The sequence below is a fragment of the Oncorhynchus gorbuscha genome, linkage group LG16, assembly GCF_021184085.1.
Source record: "Oncorhynchus gorbuscha isolate QuinsamMale2020 ecotype Even-year linkage group LG16, OgorEven_v1.0, whole genome shotgun sequence".
NCBI classification, from domain to species: domain Eukaryota; kingdom Metazoa; phylum Chordata; class Actinopteri; order Salmoniformes; family Salmonidae; genus Oncorhynchus; species Oncorhynchus gorbuscha.
In genome coordinates, this window is record NC_060188.1 from 41,500,948 (window position 1) to 41,524,399 (window position 23,452).

The 23,452-nt window shown below is 42.5% G+C and overlaps 1 protein-coding gene across 1 annotated transcript in view; it reads left to right on the forward strand.

Moving 5' to 3' along the window:
• Window positions 1-22,995, forward strand: part of LOC124000155 (gamma-aminobutyric acid receptor subunit beta-2) — a 90,857-nt gene extending 67,862 nt beyond the window's left edge. The window contains exons 6-10 of the mRNA XM_046306335.1: window positions 9,932-10,069; window positions 11,946-12,098; window positions 15,978-16,222; window positions 19,103-19,243; window positions 20,779-22,995. Of these exons, the coding sequence (XP_046162291.1) occupies window positions 9,932-10,069; window positions 11,946-12,098; window positions 15,978-16,222; window positions 19,103-19,243; window positions 20,779-21,129 (1,028 nt within the window). The 3' untranslated portion in view covers window positions 21,130-22,995. The remainder of the gene's footprint in view (window positions 1-9,931; window positions 10,070-11,945; window positions 12,099-15,977; window positions 16,223-19,102; window positions 19,244-20,778) is intronic.
• Window positions 22,996-23,452: the final 457 nt, after the last annotated feature.

A 23,452-nucleotide genomic window follows, 5' to 3' on the forward strand; every position in this document is an offset into this window, starting at 1 on the left:
AACCAACCAAGCAACGGCCAGATCTAGACATCTCTATAGCAAGGGATGAAAGGATATTTATCGTGTAGGCTCTACGATAATAGCACTTTGATTTCATAATTGCAAACTTCACGTAATAATATGCTGTACACTTTATTAACTAAATTAAATATCCTAAAAGCAAATATCTCTTAATAGCCTTTTGGAAATAGCCTATCCCACATGTTTCCAATTAAACCCATACCATTGTGTAGTAATCTGCTGTTTTAAAGCTCACACATTTTTCGGATATGAGCACCAATTGTTTTGTGCAGGATGATCCAGAAATTAGAACACAGTCTGAACATAATATGGTAAAACCAGTTTCTGAGTGACTTAATTATTTATAGCATCTAAATAGGTCACCAGTAGTAATTATGAGGAGAAAGCCGAGGGAGGAGAGGAGAGAGGAGGAAGAGAGAGGGAATGCCTGCATGGTACTAATCAATGAGGCAGTGGGAGAGTTCCTGAATAATCCTGTCATAGATCAGCCCAGCGGTCTACCGGATTGCTCACACCATGCTCTCGCACTTACATATACATGTATAGTGCCTTCGGAAAGTACAGTTGAAGTCAGAAGTTTACATACATTTAGGTTGGAGTCATTAAAACTTGTTTTCAACCACTCCACAAATTTCTTGTTAACAAACTAATAGTTTTGGCAAGTCGGTTAGGACATCTACTTTGTGCATGACACAAGTCATTTTTGCAATAATTGTTAACAGACAAATTATTACATTTATAATTCACTGTATCACAATTACAGGGGGTCAGAAGTTTACATACACTAAGTTGACTGTGACTTTAAACAGCTTGGAAAATTCCAGAAAATAATTTCATGGCTTTTGAAGCTTCTGATAGTAAGGCTAATTGACATCATTTGAGTCAATTGGAGGTGTACCTGTGGATGTATTTCAAGAACTACCTTCAAACTCAATGCCTCTTTGCTTGACATCATGGGAAAATCAAAAGATATCAGTCAAGACCTCAGAAAAACATTTGTAGACTTCCACAAGTCTGGTTCATCCTTGGGAGCAATTTCCAAACGCCTGAAGGTACAACGTTCAGCTGTACAAACAATAGTACGCAAGTATAAACACCATGGGACCAAGCAGCCATCATACCACTCAGGAAGGAGACGCCTTCTGTCTCCTAGAGATGAACATACTTTGGTGCGAAAAGTGCAAATCAATCCCAGAATAACAGCAAATGACCTTGTGAAGATGCTGAAGGAAACAGGTACAAAAGTATCTATATCCACAGTAAAACAAGTCCTATATCGACAAAACCTGAAGGCCGCTCAACAAGGAAGAAGCCACTGCTCCAAAACCACCATAAAAAAGCCAGACTACGGGCTGCAACTGCACATGGGGACATGGAGAAATGTCCTTTGGTGTGATGAAACAAAAATAGAACTGTTTGGCCATAATGACCATCGTTATGTTTAGAGGAAAAGGGGGAGGCTTGCAAGCCAAATAGGTCCACAATAGGTCCACAGACGATGCAATCTCAACCACACTGCACACTGCCCTAACCCACCTGGACAAGAGGAATACCTATGTGAGAATGCTGTTCATCGACTACAGCTCGGCATTCAACACCATAGTACCCTCCAAGCTCGTCATCAAGCTCGAGACCCTGGGTCTCGACCCCGCCCTGTGCAACTGGGTACTGGACTTCCTGACGGGCTGCCCCCAGGTGGTGAGGGTAGGCAACAACATCTCCTCCCCGCTGATCCTCAACACGGGGGCCCCACAAGGGTGCGTTCTGAGCCCTCTCCTGTACTCCCTGTTCACCCACGACTGTGTGGCCACGCACGCCTCCAACTCAATCATCAAGTTTGCGGACGACACAACAGTGGTAGGCTTGATTACCAACAACGACAAGACGGCCTACAGGGAGGAGGTGAGGGCCCTCGGAGTGTGGTGTCAGGAAAATAACCTCACACTCAACGTCAACAAAACTAAGGAGATGATTGTGGACTTCAGGAAACAGCAGAGGGAACACCCCCCTATCCACATCGATGGAACAGTAGTGGAGAGGGTAGCTAGTTTTAAGTTCCTCGGCATACACATCACAGACAAACTGAATTGGTCCACTCACACTGACAGCGTCGTGAAGAAGGCGCAGTAGCGCCTATTCAACCTCAGGAGGCTGAAGAAATTCGGCTTGTCACCAAAAGCACTCACAAACTTCTACAGATGCACAATCGAGAGCATCCTGGCGGGCTGTATCACCGCCTGGTACGGCAACTGCTCCGCCCTCAACCGTAAGGCTCTCCAGAGGGTAGTGAGGACTGCACAACGCATCACCGGGGGCAAACTACCTGCCCTCCAGGACACCTACACCACCCGTTGTTACAGGAAGGCCATAAAGATCATCAAGGACATCAACCACCCGAACCACTGCCTGTTCACCCCGCTATCATCCAGAAGGCGAGGTCAGTACAGGTGCATCAAAGCTGGGACCGAGAGACTGAAAAACAGATTCTATCTCAAGGCCATCAGACTGTTAAACAGCCACCACTAACACTGAGTGGCTGCTGCCAACACACTGTCATTGACACTGACCCAACTCCAGCCATTTTAATAATGGGAATTGATGGGAAATGATATAAATATATCACTAGCCACTTTAAACAATGCTACCTTATATAATGTTACTTACCCTACATTATTAATCTCATATGCATATGTATATACTGTACTCTACATCATCGACTGCATCCTTATGTAACACATGTATCACTAGCCACTTTAACTATGTCACTTTGTTTACTTTGTCTACACACTCATCTCATATGTATATACTGTACTCGATACCATCTACTGTATGCTGCTCTGTACCATCACTCATTCATATATCCTTATGTACATGTTCCTTATCCCCTTACACTGTGTATAAGACAGTAGTTTTGGAATTGTTAGTTAGATTACTTGTTGGTTATCACTGCATTGTCGGAACTAGAAGCACAAGCATTTCACTACACTCGCAATAACATCTGCTAACCATGTGTATGTGACAAATAAAATTTGATTTGATTTGAAGCCGAAGAACACCATCCCAACCGTGAAGAACTGGGGTGGCAGCATCATGTTGTGGGGGTGCTTTGCTGCAGGAGGGACTGGTGCACTTCACAAAATAGATGGCATCATGAGGGAGGAACATTATGTGGAGATATTGAAGCAACATCTCAAGACATCAGTCAGGAAGTTAAAGCTTGGTCGCAAATGGGTCTTCCAAATGGACAATGACCCCAATTATACTTCCAAAGTTGTGGCAAAATGTTTTAAGGACAAAGCCCTGACCTCAATCCTATTGAACATTTGTGAGCAGAACTGATAAAGCTTGTGTGAGCAAGGAGGCCTAAACACCTGACCAACTTATTGTGAGAATCTTGTGGAAGGCTACCTGAAACGTTTGACCCAAGTTAAAAGGCAATGCTACCAAATACTAATTGAGTGTATGTAAACTTCTGACCCACTGTGAATGTGATGAAAGAAAAAAAAGCTGAACTAAATCAGTCTCTCAACTATTATTCTTACATTTCACAATCGTAAAAGACAGTGGTGATCCTAACTCATTTTTACTAGGATTAAATGTTAGGAATTGTGAAACACCTTTGCTAAATACATTTAAAATCAGTTTATGTAAACTTCCGACTTCAACTGTATTTAGACCCCTTGACTGTTTCTACATTTTGTTACATTACAGGCTTATTCTAAAATCGATTAAATAAATAAAACATCCTCAGCAATCTACACACAATACTCCATAATGACAAATTCTAAACAGTTTTTTTTTAGACTCAAAATCGAGCTCAGGTGCATCCTGTTTCCATTGATCAGCCTTGAGATGTTTCTACAAACATGTATTGGTTGATTGGAGTCACACTGTGGTAAATTTAATTGATTTGACATGATTTGGTAAGGCAGAACCTGAGCAATCGGGGGAGAAGGGCCTTGGTCAGAGAAGGTAACCAAGAACCCGATGGTCACTCTGACAGAGCTCTAGAGTTCCTCTGGAGATGGGAGAGTCTTTTAGAAGGACAACTGTCTCTGCAGCACTCCACCAATAGGGCCTTTATGGTAGAGTGTTCAGATGGAAGACACTCCTCAGTAAAAGGCATATGACAGCCCACTTGGAGTTTGCAAAAAATGCACATAAAGACTCTCAGACCATGAGAAACAAGATTCTCTGGTCTGATGAAACCAAGATTGAACTCTTTGGCCTGAATGCCAAGCGCCATGTCTGGAGGAAACTTGGCACCATCCCTAAGGTGAAGCATGGTGGTGGCAGCATCTTGCTGTGGTGATGTTTTTCAGTGGCAGGGACTGGGAGACTAGTCAAGATTGAGGCAAAGATGAACGGAGCAGTACATAGAGATCCTTGATGAAAAACTGTTCCAGATCGTTCAGGACATCAGACTGGGGGCGAAGGTTCACTTTTCAACAGGACACAGCACACAACCAAGACAAAGCTGGAGAGGCTTCGGGACACGTCTCTGAATGGCCTTGACTTGCCCAGCCAGAGCCGGACTTGACGCCGATCAAACATGTCTGGAGATACCTGAAAATAGCTGTTCCACAACGCTCTCCATCCAGCCTGGCAGAGCTTGAGAGGATGTGCAGAGAGGAATGCCAAGCTTGTAGCGTCGTACCCAAGAAGACTTGGGGCTGCAGTCGCCAAAGGTGTTTCAACAAAGTACTGAGTAAAGGGTCTGAATACTTATGTAAATGTGATATTTCAGGCTCACAGACACACAGTCACACAAATACACATACAGACGTACATTTTGATTACCAGACAATGAGGAGGAAATGCTTTTGACGTAACTCTAATAGAGAAAAAAAAAACATTTATTTCACTACCCTGAATTTGTTTTGTGTTTTTGAGTGGTGCAGAACCCTCTATCACTAACCCTGTCTCTTGCCTCTCTGTTACAATGCGTGCACCGACAGTGCCCTGGAGTCAGACGACTTGATAACTGCATTGGCCCAGGCTGGCAGGCAGTGGATTATGCAAGGCCCAGTTTCATAGTCTGATGGAAAATCACTTTTTTCACTGTGATTCTGTAAGATGTTGCTCAATCATTTATAGCCGGGAGTGCACTGGCTGGATGCTCGTTTCTGTACTAGTTTCAGTTGAGCGAGCACTAAGGCAGACAAAACAACATTGTTTTATGAGAGTATTTATCATCTATTCTATTTCTTTATTTCTAATTGTGGTCAGCAGTAGTAAGTTGATTTTGTCTTCTGGTTGTTTTATTTGAACAGCTTCTCTATTGTGATATACAGTACACTACGTGACCAAAAGGGCTGTTATGGTATATCGTATTACCGCCACGCTGGCATTCACGAGTCATGACCGCAGTCCAATTTCCACATTACCATTTAGTCATGGTAACTAGGCTCCCCCCAGTTTTATCATTAGAATATGATACGACATCAGGCGGCGGTGTGCTTTAGGACCATACGGACGCCTCCGAGCTGTCTAGTAGGCTGTTTGGAGTGTTTATTAGACTGGATTAAAAAATATATATATTTCCTCCCCCACTTCTAAAACCACAGTTGCGCCCCTGGATCACATGTATTTGCCCCTGCAGCTGTTCCGAGACAGGTGCATGATAATAGGCCATTCTAAATCAAAACATATATTATTTAGTATATGTCAAGAAGATTATATCAAGAATAGTCCGATGCGTGACAATATTAGTCTATCACTTGTTAATGATATATTATCACTGTGAATGATGCCCAGCTTTTGTGCAGTTAGGCAAGCCTTTTTCAAACTATAGTTCCACACCTCATGTAGCCTAGCCCATAGGCCTATGTGTTTTGATAAGGTTTGTAATCACAACTAAAGTGGCCAAATAACTTCTTAAAATGAAGCACTTTAATCCTCTTTACAACCAGTGTAGAGCCTAACTGGTCATTTTCACCATAAAAATGTATTTCATGAATAATTGCATTTGTGATCACTTTTGAGAATGAATTGCATTTTGTGCACGTTGCTGCGCTTAAAATGTGAAGAAATAGCTTAATTGTTTATCAACATTTTAAGCTAAACGTTCTGTTGCATCAGCGTCATTGATTTTGAGTGGTTGTATTAATTTGGGATCTATTGCATCCCACAGCTGACCCAGACTATGTTTGGAATATTTCTTTCTCGCACAGAAGGACAAGTTGACCAGTAGAATAGGTCAACTTTTGTAATATGGGAGATAGTAAATTGACATAGGCTAGTGCTTTTGCTGTTCGTTAGGCCCACTCATCTTGTTGGTTGATGATAAGGAAAAGGAAATGATGACGGTTCTTATAACATCTTCAATATGCGCCTCGGAGTTCGATAAGAGGACACATAGTTGTCTCCCCGATGTGTCTGTCTTCACTTGTAACCTACTTTGGAGCTGAGATAGATGCCTGTGAAAAGAACCCAAACATGCAACGGGCATTGACTAGTAAGAATTGAGATATCTAGGAGAGCCATGTGAGTGAGAGGTGCTTCGGAAAACACAGCTGGGAGTAGGGAATTATAATTATTATATTCAGCCCAAGGGCACAATGGCCAATGGCCGCAAAATGCAATGATTTTTTTAGGGGGCATTACGGCCACACTATGAGGATGCCGCAGGGAAATTTCAAGGCATTGTCAAATTGTGAATGAGAGACTGATGATGTGTGTACAGCCTGTGCAAGAAGCAAAGCAGAGCTCATGTCTTTCATGCTACTTTTTTCAAATCATCATTACAGTTGTATCATGACGCCTTAGAATGTATAAAAAATCTAAACACAGCCCACTGTTTATCATAACTAAAGTTGCATAAATAACTCTAAAATAAGCAAATAGGAGGAACTGTTTCTTTGTTAACCACTCAACACAGAGTAGGCGCATGTGCACATACTCCAACCGAAGTTGTTTGGAGAAAACATCCTTTCTATTTTATTCAGCCATGTTCAACTGTATTATTCATGCTATAAAATAATGGCATGGAAGTCTAAGCAAATCTTGTCTGCTAAATGAACTGGTATAGCCCACTGCATAGGCAGATCAAGGCCTAATATAAGGACAACTCAAGAGTATGCTATTCCGTTCTTCTCAAATAGACAATATTTTCTTCATATTATGTTTCGTTAGACCTGTCTAAAATAAAAAACTAATTTATTGTGAGTGTAGGCTATATTACAATGATTTATTTGACTTTTTAAAATGTAAACGTTACGAAGGTCTGGGTCAGTGGCTTGTAGGCTATGCGTGGAAGCCAGTTTATGTTAATGAATGGTCAGTTACCGTGAGATCGGAATTTATTTGCTTGACGATCACTGGCTGACAAAATTCCATGACCGCCACAGCCCTACTAGACACCTGCTCAGACATCTCATTCCAAAATCATGGGCATTAATATGGAGTTGGTGCCCCTTTGCTGCTATAACAACCTCTACGCTTCTGGGAAGGATTTCCACTAGATGTTGGGTGATTAGGCCTGGCTTGCATCTGGTGTTCCAAGTCATCCCAAAGTTGTTCGAGGCTGTTGTAGTCAGGGCTCTGTACATTCAAATCAAGTTCTTCCACATCATTCTCGACAAACATTTCTGTATGGACCTGTAACGGATTTCCTCCTCTTCGTCTGAGGAGGAGTAAGGATCGGACCAAAGTGCAGCGTGGTAGGTGTTCATGATGATTTTTAATTCAAACTTAGAACACTAAACAGAAAATAACAACGTGAATTTACAAAACCGACCGTGTGGCCAAAACACTAATACGGAAAGTGACACCCACAAACCAAAAGTGAAACCCAGGCTACCAAAGTATGATTCTAAATCAGAGACAACTAACGACACCTGCCTCTGATTGAGAACCATACTCGGCCGAACACAAAAACCAACATAGACCAACAAACAGACTGCCCACCCCAACTCACTCCCTGACCATACTAAAACAAAGAAGAAAATAACAGAACTATGGTCAGAACGTGACAGGACCTTGCTTTGTGCACGGGGGCATTGTCATGCTGAAACAGGAGAGGGCCTTCCCCAAACTGTTGCCACAAAGTCGGAAGCACAGAATTTTCTCTTCACTGGAACAAATTATTTCTCGGACTGCCAGATGGTGAAGCATGATTCATCACTCCAGAGAACGCATTGCCACTGCTGCAGAGTGCAATGGCGGCGAGCTTTACACCACTCCAGCCAGCTTTTGGCATTGCACAGAGTGATCTTTGGCTTGTGTGCGGCTGTTTGGCCATGGAGACCCATTTCATGAAGCTCACAAAGAAACAGTTATTGTGCCGACATTGCTTCTGGAGGAAGTTTGGAAGTCGGTAGTGAGTGTTGCAAATGAGGACAGATATTTCTTTGTCATGCGCTTCAGCACTCGGTGGTCCCTTTCTGTGAGCTTGTGTGGCCTACCACGTCGCGGCTGAGCCGTTTCCGCTTCACAATAACAGCACTTACAGCTAACCGGGGCCGCTCCAGCAGGGAACTGACTTGTTGGAAAGGTGGCATCCTGTGACGGTGCCACGTTGAAACTCACTGAGGTCTTCAGTAAGGCCGTTCCACTGCCAATATTTGTCTATGGGGAATGCATGACTGCGTGCTCAATTTTCTACACCTGTCAGCAACGGGTGTTGCTGAAATATCCAAATCCACTACTTCCAAGGGGCGTCCAAATACATTTGTATTTATAGTGTACACTCCCCTACATATTTATTTGGACAGTAGAGCTACTTTTTTTATTTGTCTCTATACTCCAGTATTTTGGATTTCAGATCAAATGTTTTATAATTATGAGGCGATAGTACCGAATGTAACTTTTTATTTGAGGATATTTTCATAGAAAGGAATGTACTTTATGTATCTTGTCTGCCTATTTGAATGTCTCATCAGAGACATTCCATTATAGTGTATTAAAATGAGTCCAAGTGTAGTATTTGGTCCCTATATTCCTAGTACTTAATGGCTACATCAAGCTTGTGACTCTACAAACTTGTGTTTGTGGACACAATATGTTTCTGAATACTTCTACATTAATGTGAATGTTACCATGATGACAGATAATCATAAATTAATCATGACTAACGATGAGTGAGAACGTTACAGATCCACAAAGATCACATCCCCAAGACAAGCTAACCTTTCACCATTACCGATAACAGGGGAGGTTAGCATTTTTTTGGGGGGTATGATATTTATTATCCATAATCATGATAGCATCCACATTTATGTAGAAGTGTTCAGAAATATATTCTATTCTTATTTACAATAAAAGTGACTCCAAAATGACACTGTTACATGACTTACCATTAGTTTCTATTGGGTACAACATCATCTGAAACACAACCAAAGTAAACTGCAAATGCATCCAACAAGTTTGTAGTCACACGCTTGATGTAGCAATTTTGTGCTAAGAATACGGGACCAAATAGTAAACGTTTGACTAAATGTAATACTTTATAAGTGAATTTGGCCAAATACATATGACACCTTCAAATGGGGGTATGAGATACATACAGTAAAGTACTTTCATTTCTAAACGGTAAAACAGATATGTATGAAAATACCCTCAAATAAAAGGTGACATTCTGTACCGTCGCCTCATAAAAAATGTGACTTAAACCCCAAATATTAGAGTATAGAACAAATTGAAATGTTTTACCTTCACTGTCCAAATAAATATCTAGGTGAGTGTATTTGTATCGATCCAAGTGGTAGACATGTTCGGTTTACACTACAGTATTTACAATGGTAATGATCCAGTCAACACATTATTTGTATGCCTTATTGATGATTGTCTGCCTACAAGTGTTAATGTTGAATTAATAATCCTTCAAGACGTGTACACATTAATTACATTACTAACTTGCAATTTCCTCCTTTGTTCTTCATCAAATGCCCTGTCTCTCGCCCTTCCTCAGATGGGTACACTACTGATGACATAGAGTTCTACTGGCGAGGAGGTGACAACGCTGTGACGGGAGTGGAGAGAATAGAACTCCCCCAGTTCTCCATTGTGGACCACAAACTCATCTCCAAGAATGTTGTCTTCTCTACAGGTGACGTCTTATGCCCCAAATGCCCCTAAATGAAGCTTCTCTCATTAACTTATCACCATAGCTAGGTACAGATACAAAGGACTGCAGAGCAGACAAAACACTGCTTCTCTCACAAGGTTATCTCTGGCCTGTTTCTGAGTAAGACATCTTAGCATTTCCATAAAATGCCATGTTACATCAGTCTAGCTGGTTTCCCGTAATGCCACAGGTCGGTCCAGAGTCCCCCGCTGTGCAGTGCAAGGAACACGGGGAAGTGTGTAGGGCAACGGGTCAGCTGGTAAAGTGCATCCCTTTGTAGGTCAGTTAGAGGTTCAGATCTTCCCTGATGGCACATAGCTTTGACATTGGATCTTCTCTGACAGGCTGGCACATGCATTCTATTTCCAGGACATTTGGCACATAGGGGGAGGTGGGAGGAGAGTGAGGCTTCTATGAAGGGGGAGGAGTGATGGTGGGTCCAGTGAGTGAGGTGGATGGGAGACTCTGTGGTGGTGCCGGAACGGATGTGGGACATTCCCGCTTCAGCTAAACTGGCACAAGTCCCACAGGCAGAATGGGGGCCACTCCTGCCCACAGAAACGGAGCGTGCTCATGTGTTATTTAAAAAAGAACCGGTTTGATGGAATGATTTATTCATAATCGTACATTTTCATATTTATGAATTTGCCGTGCAAGCAGGCAGGAGCACAATGGTATTGTATATAGAGGGTCGGGGAAACTGCTTTATTGAATTGGAGCAATACAATGACACAGAGTGAGTCAAACAATTACAGAGCTGGTAAACCCGATGTTGGTAAACCCAATGTTTTCTGATGCATAGAGAACTACTATCAGTAGTTATAGCTCACCTGTTTCTTTATTTGCCGTTACTGAACTGCTTAGGCATTGAGGATGTGGGATTCCCATTTTCTACAGCAGCACGCTGAGATCAGTAAGGACTGACCATCAGGTCACATGGAGAAGTACACATCAGCAGAAATGGTTGGCACTTATCTAATGATGTGATAAGGACAGAAAAATGCCCTTGTTGCTCTATTGATTGTAACACCTCCCCTCTGTAACCGTAACAACCCCACTATTTCATTGGTCCTCGAGGAGACCCTTCCTGCGTCTCTATGTGCCGTGCGCTGCACACTAAACTCGCGAACGCTAACCGTGAACGACTCACTGGAGATGTGTGCCGGAGGCGTTTTTATGCCCACTCTGTAATACATTCCTCTTTCTTCTCCTGCTCTTACTGCGCCTACTGTGTAGCTTCTCCTCTGCTCCTTATACCGTGGGTCCTTCTTGATATGACGCTCTAATGGTCCCTCGCCTGCCATTTTAATAGAATAATACAACATAATCAAAATACAACCCAATCCCCAAGGACACAAAAATATGAGCATGTTCAAGTAATGCTAGAGTACCCTAGAACAGCCTACTGGGTTTATTTCAAATAAAGCTTAGATAAGCAAAAATAGAGGGCTCTCCTAGGCAGGCAAAGAACCCCTCTCTACATGCATATAGATATTGGCATAACTGATAATGCAGGAGAACGCTGATGCCACACAGTTAAAGCCAGAACCAGGATTTTTTTTCTGCTGCGTATTTCCCCAACAGAGCTATTGGAGAGGACAACAGGGAGTGGGATCATTCAATCAGCCTTTGTCTTTCATAGGTTGTTAGCTGTGTACTGTAGAGAGCCTCAGGAGTGAAGCATAAAGCAAAGTAAAGTCAGTAGAAGCAGATCCGCATGAGAGGACAGAGGGAAATATCAGTGTCTTACACAACAAGGGTCAAACAAGCCCAGGAGACCCACCACCTGTATGTATGTATGTTTGTCTTGTGTCATCTTACATTGACAATGTCTATTTGTTTATCTCTCTCCATATAGGATCCTACCCCCGACTCTCCCTCAGCTTCAAGCTAAAAAGGAACATCGGCTATTTCATCCTGCAGACCTACATGCCCTCTATCCTGATCACAATCCTCTCCTGGGTCTCCTTCTGGATCAACTATGATGCCTCCGCTGCCAGAGTGGCTTTAGGTAAGGAATCCATAGTGTAAGGGCTGGATCCAATCCGTAATCGTGGATGTATCGCTGAAGATCCGTGGAAAATGTTTACGGGAATTTCGGATTGAGCAGACATATGCAGCATTTGTCATGAATTCAGTCTCCGTGACCACGGGAACATTGCCTTTAATTGTCAATCGCGCTATAATAGAGGATCTTCAAAGCTGTGGATAGAAAACAGCCTTAACACAACATCATACAGTACACATACTAACAGGATGGTATGCTGTTTCTTTTAGCTAAGTTTTCAATCTCTAATAGTCACACCTTGCATTGCCAAAACATATTTTCTTGAGTTCACATGAAAGATTAATACAAACTTGATACAATGCACTGGAGCTCTGCCCCAGTGATGTACTAGGCCGTCCACACCAACTTCTTTTTTCATTTTATTTGACCTTTATTTAACTAGGCAAGTCAGTTAAGAAGAAATTCCGGCCTAGGAACAGTGGGTTAACTGCCTTGTTCAGGGGCAGAATGACAGATTTGTACCTTGTCAGCTCAGGGATTCGATCTTGCAACCTTTCGATTACTCGCCAACGCTCTAACCACTAGGCTACCTGCCGCCCCACTCTGTAGTGCCTTGCAGTTGATGGTGGTGAATTTGTCATGATGCAACCAGTCAAGATGCGCTAGATTTTAGAACGTTTTTTTACGATCCAAGATCCCATGCTAAATCTCTTCAGCCTCCTAAGGATGAAGAGTCGCTGTCAAGCACTGTGTGTGCGGGACTGTTTGGACCATCTTAAGTCCTTATTGATGTGGACGCCAAGAAACTTGAATCTCTCGACCCGCTCCACTACAGCCCTGTCAATGTGGATAAGGGCGTGCCCTTCCCCCTTTCTCCTGTAGTTCACAATCAGCTCCTTGGTCTTACTGACGTTGAGGGAAAGGTTGTTGTCCTGACGCCATGCTGCCAAGTTTCTGATCTCCTCCCTGTATGCTGTCTCATATCGCAGTCGGTGATCAGGCTTACCACCGTCATGTCGTCCTCAATCTTGATGATGGTGTTGGAGTCGTGCGAAGCCACAAGGTCATGGGTGAACCGGGAGTACATGAGGGGACTAAGAACCACCCCTGAGGGGCCGAGGGAGAGGAAAGTTTTCAGTCTCAGGATTCCGAGCTTGGTGATGAGCTTGGAGGGGACTATGGTGTTGAATTCTGACCTTTATATGAACAGCATTCTCACATAGTTGTTTACCCTTTTGTCCAGGTGGCAGGGTGAAGTATAAAGTGCAATTAAGATTGCATCATCTGTGGGTCTGTTGGGGCGGTGTGGAGTGGGTCCAGCATGTTTGGGATGATGCTGTTGATGTGTGTCATGACCAGCCTTTCAAAGCACTTCATAATTAAAGATGTGAGTACTACAGGGCGATTACAGAAGAGTTCTTGGGAACAAGGACAATGGTGGTCAACTTGAAACATGTTGGGGTTACAGACCGGGACAAAAAGGGATTGAAAATGTCAGTGAAGACACTTGCCAACTGGTCTGCGCATGCTCTTAGAATTCGTCCTAGTATTTTGTCTGGCCCAGTGGCTTTGCGAGTGTTAACCTGTTTAAAAGTTTTACTCACTTCGACCCTGGAGAGCAAGATCATACAGTCATCTGGAACAACAGGGGCAGGACTCTGTTTTCCTCGATGCGAGCATAAAAGGCATTTAGCTCGTTTGGGAGTTCTGGGTCACTGGGCATCTCACGGCTGGGGTTCACTTTGTAATCTGTTATCACCTGCAAGCCCTGCCACATTCGGTGAGAGTTGGAGCTGGTGTAATAGGATTTCACTTTCCTCCTGTACTGTCATTTTGCATGTTTGATGTCTCGCTGGAGGTCATAGCATGCTTTCTTGTATGCATCCATGTCCGTGTCCCATTCCTTGTAAGCAGTAGTTTCAGCCTTTTAGCCCAGAATGGATATTTTCTGTAATCCATGGCTTTTGATTTGGATACATTCGTACATGTATAGTCACTGTGGGGGAACGTCGTCTATGTAGTTATTGATGAAGCCTGTGATTGATGTGGTAAACTCCTCATTGCTATCAGATGAATCCCAGAACGTATCCCAGTCTGTACTAGCAAAACAGTCTTGTAGCATCACATCTGCCTCATTAGATCTCTTCTGTATTCAGTGCATCACTGGTACTTCCTGTTGGAGCTTTTGATTGTAAACAGGAAGCAGTAGGATAGAGTCATGGTCTGATTTGGCAAAGGGAGGGCGAGGGAGGGCCTTGTGTGAATTTGAGTGAAATGCTGCCTTGGTGTGTGTACTTTCTTGTTTGTTCATGGGTCATAGTTTGAGTGCCAAAGTGGTGTTGTCATGTGGAGGGATGTAGACAGCCATGATAATAATGGATGAGAACTCTCTTGGTACCATGAGGTATTCTATGTCAGATGAGCAAAAGCTTGAGATATCCACACTGGAAGCAGGCCACCAGTTCTTGTTAGGAAAAGAAAGACCCCTCCCCTTTTGGACTTGCCCGAGGCTGCTGTTGACCGATCGTGCTGCTGCATGGAGAAACCACTGTTCCATGTTCATAGATTGGGCTATCTAAGTTTCTGTGAGGCATATACTATTGCAGCTTTTTAAGTCTCGAAGACTCTCAAATTAAGTTCCTTTTCTCGTGTGACTGGACATTTGGACAATGAAACGGAGGGGATTTTCTGGTTGATTTTCTCTAACCAGCATGTCAGCCCATCTACCGCGTCTATGTCTGCTGCATTTTGGTACCCTATGAAACAAAGAAATAATGACCTGTATGAACAAAAAGAACAGCTGAGTCAAAGTCGAGGTTATTAACTTTTGAAAAGTGCTTGGCGGTCACATTTGATAATAGTATGAATTCTTGGTACAAAAAAAAGTAAAGAGAAACATGAAAAAAGTCACTAAATAGTACATTTGGTTTGGAGTAAAAGCATGATGGAGCAGCCTTACAGAACACAACAACCGAGATGCTTCCTAAAGTAGAGTGATGGATGACTGAAGTGATTTCTTTACACTCTGATTTGAGTGCCTCTGCATTTTTTTGTTCCCTGTATTTTGGAAGTCATAATTTCTCGCTGTCAACCTTCATTGCAGAAGTCTGGCCCATGAGGTCTGTGGTGCTGCCTGCCTGCATAGGATATAGAAAGCTCCATTCTCCCTCACCCATCCACATAGCTGGCGCCCTCGATAAGAGCAGCACTCTCCTTGATTGTAGACTGACCTGCGTTTATTTATCGGAGAGGGGAGGCATGTATGGGATTTAATGAAAACCAGATGTAAGGCTTGATAATGGAGGCAGCTGGACAGGGGGGTTGGTCAACCCAAATCAGACCTCTGTTCAGGAACCGTTTGACTCTGTCCTGCTTTCAGTCATTTATAGGCACAACAGAGGTATGGCTTTGTGCATTGCAATTATGTATGGATGCAATGCCCTTCTTCTATCAACTTGTCACTGACCAGAATCAGAGCTGGAAAATGAAGTCAATTACCAATTGCAGAGTCGATACGAAAAAAAAGGCAGATTAATCTGTCATAAAAGAGTTGAAACAAGAACATATTGAATGACATCAGTTAGCTTCACCATATAAGTAGAAAAACACCAAGCCCCTTTTTTAACAGTGAGCTGACCTCCCCGTTGACTGTCATCATTAAACAGAAATGGTTGTGAAAGGATGTGAAAGTCTATAGGAGATTCTTGTCAGTCACAGCAGTCTGCTTGCTAGCACATTCAAATGAGAAGCAGAGCAAACCTGATGTATCTGATCTGTGGTCAAGGCTTGAGTAGCTCTCTCTGTGGGGGTCCTCTGCTAATGAGGCGGACCGTTGGTCTCCAGTGATGATCTGCGATGATAATGGGCGGTTTCTTTTCCCAGGAATCACCACTGTGCTGACCATGACCACCATCAACACTCACCTGCGGGAGACCCTTCCTAAAATCCCTTATGTCAAGGCCATTGACATGTACCTGATGGGCTGCTTCGTCTTCGTTTTTCTGGCCCTGCTGGAGTACGCCTTGGTCAACTACATCTTCTTCGGCAGGGGACCCCAGCGCCAGAAGAGGGCGGCTGAGAAAGCAGCTGTCGCCAACAACGAGAAAATGAGAATGGATCCAAACAAGGTACAGTACACACCATGTACTGTACATGGTTTTCACCTTGATAGGATACCCAGTATTTTAAAGAGTAGCACACTGGATAGATGATACAAGTTACTGTATGTAATCACAGCCTTGAAGAGAACCACATTATTTAGGTAGTGAATCATGTTCGTGCACATTTAGATACATCCTTACTTTTCATACAATGCATACTTGATGAGAGTGCTTAGTCTTTTCTTTATTGTGAATCGCTGTACAACTTGTTCCTGTCCAGTCTTATTCTCATAATTTCACTGTGAACACACACGCACGCACGCACGCACGCACGCACGCACGCACGCACACACGCACACACACACACACACACACACACACACACACACACACACACACACACACACACACACACACACACACACACACACACACACACACACACACACACACACACACACACACACACACACACACACACACACACACACACACCTGTGAGCTGGCAGTTTCAGATGAAAGCAGTGGCATGACTTGATTCTTGGGCTTACTGTATATGAAGCTGATGTTTTCTCTTTCTTCACCTTATGAAAGTGATTTGAATTATTGAAAGAACTGACTGTGAAGCTAAAATGTAGTGAAGACCAGTAAGGAAATCACGATGAAGAATGTCACCACTTCAAATAGGGGGGTTGGATTAATGCTACTCTGCTTTACCGTCAAGGAGAACCAGCCTCAATAAGCCTACGCCAGTCTTGTGTGAATTCCTAATAAGGCAACTTGCCACACAGGCGGAGAATTTCTCTGTTTCTTTTGCCTAAATGAAATGGAATGAAAGGCCAGGAAACATTTAAAGCCCGTAAGAGAGCCTGTGGAGCTTGTGACAAGTATTCTTCCTGTTACATTGACCTGTTTTAAGCCTTGTTTACACCTGGTGCTATTGCCGCGATCATGTGCTATAGTCGGAACTAAGAAGCTTGGAAATGTCCGACTTGCTAATAGGCTGTAGTTATGCACGTGATGCTTCAACCAATTAGTAAATTGGAAATTTCAGAGTTTCCTAGTTCCAACTATCACGTGAACACGACATAACATGTGATTTCCCGGTGCCTCACTGTATGCTGATTATTTGATCGATATTCCTTCAAAATAACGTAAATTATTTTAAAGCTATTGATCCCATAAGTCAGTGGTGCTACCTGTCAATTATTTTAGAGACCGGTATAATGATTTAAAAGGTTTGACCACCCAGATCTGCTTAGACTTGATTATTGTCCAGATACAATGGATCCTTGACTACCTCAGGAGGTGGTCAGGAAGATCTGATCGCAATCTGATCACAATACATATTTTAATCATCTACACCTGTTAAATCAGAATGTTGACAAGATCAAGACAAAGGGCGCATTTTACTCAGTACCTTGTTGAAGCAGCTTTAGTGGCGACTACAGCCACGTGGCTCCTTGGGTATGACGCTACAAGCTTGGCACACCTGCAAGTTCAAACCCCCGAGCTGACAATGTGCAAATCTGTCGTTCTGCCCCTGAACAGGCAGTTAACCCACTGTTCCTAGGCCGTCATTGAAAATAAGAATTTGTTCTTAACTGACTTGCCTAGTTAAATAAAGGTAAAATAAAAAAATAAAAAATTGGGGGAGTTTCTTCCATTCTTCTTCTATTTTCAGGTATCTCCAGAGATGTTTGACCGCGTTCAAGTCCAGGCTCTGGCTGGGCCACTTAAGGACTGAGTGCTCTGGAGCAGGGTTTCATCAAGGATCTCTCTGTGCTTTGCTCCTTTAATGTTTGCCTTGATTCTGACTAGTCTTCCAGTCCCTGCCACAGACAAACATCCCCACTGCATGATGCTGCCACCACCGTGCTTCATCGTAAGCTGGTGCCAGGTTTCCTCCAGACATGATGCTTGGTATTCAGACCAAAGAATGTCTTGTGCCTTTTACTGAGGAGTGGCTTCTGTCTGGTCACGCTACCATAAAGGCCTGATTGATGGAGTGGTTGTCCTTCTGGAAGGTTCTCCTATCTCCACAGAGGAACTCTAGAGCTCTGTCAGTGACCATCGGGTTCTTAGTCATCTCCCTGATCAAGACCTTTCTCCCCGACTGCTCAGTTTGGCCGGGCGGCCGGCTCTAGGAAGAGTCTTGGTGGTTCCAATCTTCTTCAATTTAAGAATGATGGAGGCCACAGTGTTCTTGGGGACCTTCTATGCTGCAGACATTTTATGGTACCCTTCCCCAGATCTGTGCTTCGACACAATCTTGTCTCGGATCTCTATGGACAATTCCTTCGACCTCATGGCTTGGTTTTTGCTCTGACATACACTGTCAACTGAGGGACCTTATACAGACAGGTGTGTGCCGTTCCAAATCATGTCCAATCAATGGAGTTTACCACAGGTGGACAAAGTCCAAAGTTGTAGAAACATCTCCAGGATGATCAATGGAAAGAAGTATGCACCTGAGCTCAATTTTGAGGCTCACAACAGAGGGTCTAAATACTTATGTAAATAACATATGTGTTTTTTATTTTGAATACGTTTGCAAAACTTGTTTTTCGCTTTTTTGTCGTGGGATACTGTGTGTAGATTGCTGAGGATTATTCATTTATTCAATCCATTTTAGAATAAGGCTGACAAAATGAGGCAAGAATACTGAATACTTTCCAAAAGGCACTGTATAACAGAGAAAACATGCTTTGGATAGAAATTTGGATGTTGTGGACTGCATTTAAATAAAGGGATGTATAGTAGTTTCATGTAGTATTACATTTTTTGGGGGGGAGTTTTCAGTGAAATTTGATAATTGCAGGTACTGCCTCTACTGAACTGTCTATTTTGTGTTGCTTCTCCTAGCAGCTGACCCAAGTGACCATACTGTTTTTTGTATGCTTTCAGTGGTTGGTGGGAAATGTAGTTCAGAGAGACGATACTCTGTATGCGAGAATGAAACAGAGGGATATTGACGCTCATGACTCAATGTGGGAACCAATCTTTGTGGATGACGCAGCGATGGGACTAGGCGATCAAAAGAATAAGGTACTGGATTAACAACTGAGTGACAACATATAGTAAAAAGAACCCAACTCGAACCACTTTGGTATTTCCTTTACACCACTTATTACATTTTAACTATAGTTTCCACCACCATCATTGTCCTCCCCTGAACTCCACTTTTAGATGCTGGTTTGCACATTCTAAACACATTTTAATTTGATGTACGTATCTGCAGTACTCTATAGTAACATCTAGCAAATAAACACTGTGATTGATAGCTTCCCATTTTAGTAGATGGTGAATACATGGGAAATGAAAGGGGGATACCTAGTCAGTTGTCCATCTGAACGCATTGAACCCAACCCCTCTGATAAGCCTCATTGTGCAATAATGTGTTTCATTCACCGTGCCCTCTCTGTCCTCGGCCCTATACCATACGTTATTGTTCAACTTCTGGAAAATGGAGGTGGAAAAACACCTCATTTTTCCAGGGAGGGAATTAGAGATGGCTCTAGCTGCATGGCATGTGGGGTCGAGGTGGTCAGCCAGAGTCGGCTCCACCAGGAGAAGGGTGATAAACCCAGATTCCTCCATTCCAGGCAAGGGGTGTTGAGTTGAAAGAACAAAATACCAGGCACAATTACAAACATATTTTAAACCCAAGTTGGTGGGACGTTATGGATTGCATCAATTCCATCCCCTCACTGTCTGACAACTTGATGCCAGGGATGTTGAGCTATGGGATGATGAGGAGGATGGCAGGATTAATCTTGTGGATCTCCTCGACTTTGAATCTGAGATTGAGGGTGTAGATACCGCTCTTCCACCATCGAAAATCCCCATGCCTCCTGTCCCCAGGACGGAGGAACCTTGATCTCCCCCACCTGAAATTTGGGCTTTTTGACATTTGCTAGCGATCCACAGCCAAACTCGGCATCGAGTGGCCGGCTCCCTTTTGGGCCAGGATTCCGTAAGTGACCTGTACAGACCCGGGCCATGTGGCAACCCGTTGGTCACTGCAACCCGCCCCACAGTGAGCAAAGGACATCAAGCTGCGTGACCCACTCTCTCCTTACGCGAGCGATGACAGACTGACCAGGTGAATCCAGGTGACAGCTATGATCACTTATTGATGTCACTTGTTAAATCCACTTCAATCAGTGTAGATGAAGGTGAGGAGAGGTTAAATAAGGGTTTTTAATCCTTGAGACATGGATTGTATATGTGTGCCATTCTTAGGTGAATGGGTTAGACAAAAGATGAAGTGCCTTTGAACGGGTATGGTAGTAGGTGCCAGGTGCACTGGTTTGAGTGTGTCAAGAACTGCAATGCTGCTTGGTTTTTCACGCTTAACAGTTTGTATCGAGAATGGTCCACCACCCAAAGGACATCCAGACAACATGACACAACTGTGGGAAGATTGGAAAATCTAAAATCTATGAATAAAACATCTGAGAACAGTGATATTTTACACACACATGAAGGTACCCATAAGCAATCATTTCTGATGAAAAGCAAAACTTGGTGGATATAGCGTTTTGTAACTTAACTCTTTGTATAATTTTCTCACCTTTTAGATGGACCCACATGAAAACATTCTACTGGGCACAATAGAACTTAAGAATGAGATGGGAGCGTCAGAGCTGACCCTTGGTCTCAGTGACCCCAGGAGCACAATGTTAACTTATGACAGCTCCACCCTGCAGTACCGCAAAGCAGGGCTGCAGGCCAGGCACAACTTTGGACGCAACACTCTGGAGCGGCATGTGACTCAGAAGAAGAACCGGCTACGGAGGCGTGCTTCCCAGCTGAAGATTAACATTCCTGACTTAACTGATGTAAACTCTATCGACAAGTGGTCGAGAATGATCTTCCCCACTGTATTTTCCTTGTTCAACATTATCTATTGGCTCTACTACGTTAACTAAATGGACTTCAGCAAGGGCAGAACAAAGCAAACAACAAAAAATGTTGCTTGTATTTCTCTGAATTGGTATTTTGGTGTTTGTTCTTGCAACACAAGACTGAATTACTGAAACAAAATCAGGACTGATTCCATTTGAGCTTGGAACACCTTAATTGCTGGCTAACACATGAAAACCTTAGAGGAGAGAAAGATTCAGAACATATATGGTGCCTGTACCAGAGTTTTTGTTTATGATTTAGATGATTTAGTGAATATAGTATTTTATCATTTTAAAGTGTTTGTTTGCATATATTTTTGTTTTATTTGTACAATCTATATTTAATTTGTTGCCAAAACATAGTTAGAAATATTAATGATATATTGATTTTAAAATGACTCACAGACCACAAAGACATTCCTTAACACAGCTACAAGCACATTCAGGTCAATCTTTTCTAAGGTGTATTCATTCAAAGAGACAGATGTGATGTTATTTATCCTACAATTGATTTTGTCTTTATATTGTGACGTTTCCATTTTTCATAGTATTGCTATATGAAGTCATAGCATGAGGGTTTTATGATGAATCCACCTTTTCTACGTTGATATAGTTGACAAATCATAAGCTTTCTTTTAAGCATTATTTCAATTCTAAGAAAACATTTGATATTTCAAACAACAGAAACTAACGTCATTCCAAACCTTGACCGAAGAAACTAGAAGTTCAAGCGTATAGACGATTCACATTGAATGCTATATATGAATACAGATATAGTACACCGTACAGAGAAATGTATCACTAAGTGTATCAAATGTATCACTTGATTGATAAAATGTCAAGCCCCCTGTCAACTGAGAGGTTGAATATATTGCAAAAAGGGGGGACAGAAGAAGAGAGAGAGACTGAGAAAGAGAATGCTGCATTAGTCATCAAATGCAGTTCACGAGTCAGTGATACAGGGATCGATGCTGTATGTGATCAAAAGGTATCTTGAAGACAGATACACAAATGTGTATCTTAATATTGTCCTTTGTCCATTTTAGTCCTTTGTTCACATATCCTTAAGATTACAGGATACAATGATGTATTTGTTCATGCTTGCTCTTCATATAGATATACCGAAACACACATTGGCTCTAGTTTGTTAAGAAACATCCGATAGCATCAGATATGTCATTCCTAGTCCTAATGACTGATGACATTGAGCCAGCAGTTAAGGCGTCTATCGTGGGCATTTTGTGATGCATCACAAGCCATTCTTTTCTATCACGATGATGTGTAAATATCTCCTGTAAATGTTTGATTGTTTAAAAAGGAATGATATCTATCATAGTTCCAGAAAGGATCCATCCAGCATTTGTCCATGACATAATTCACTTCAGGAAGCTGGAAGGGTTTGCATGACGGTTTTGAGCAACTCCACATACTAAATATACATTGTCATGACTGCCATTACTAACATCCAGGTTTCGATATTAACCATACAAAAGAACATGTACGAAAGAGAGAAAAGCCTGCTCCTGCAAGCTGGTAAGACAAACCAGAATACATAAAAGCACAATACTGCTCCAAATCTCAATTTAAAAGGGACTTTCCTCTTTTATTTAAAGATATGTTTCTTTTTTTGGTTATCAGTGCATTCCATTATTCTACTTTTCTATAAATCATTACCATAAGTATACTGTAACAATACTACTTTTCCTTAAATTTTTACCTTAATGGTGATACTCCATAAAGAATCACGCCTAGGTATAGCATTGCCAGTAGTAGAATCAGCATTCAACTTACAGTGTATTCAGACACCTTGACTTTTTCAACATTTTATTACGTTACAGCATCATTCTAAAATGTATTAAATCGTTTTCCCCAGCTCATCTACACATAATATCCCATAATGACAAAGCAAAAAACTGTTTTTTTAGAAAATGTTTCAAATTTATTACAAATAAAAAACTGAAATCACGTTTACATAAATATTCCTTACCCTTTACTCGGTACTTTGTTGAAGCCTCGAGTCTTCTTGGGTATCACGTTACAAGCTTGGCACACCTGTATTCAGGGAGTTTCTCCCATTCTTCTCTGCAGATCTACTCATGCTCTGTCAGGTTGGATGGGGAGCGTCATTGCACAGCTATTTTCAGGTCTCTCCAGAGATGTTCGTTCAGGTTCTGGCTGGGCCACTCAAGGACATGCATAGACTTGTCTCGAAGCCACTCCTGCTTTGTCTTGGCTGTGTGCTCATGGTCGTCGTCCTGTTGGAAGGTGAACCTTCGCCCCGCTCTGGAGCAGGTTTTCATGTTCATCATTCCCTCAATCCTGACTAGTCTCCCATTCCCTGCTGCTG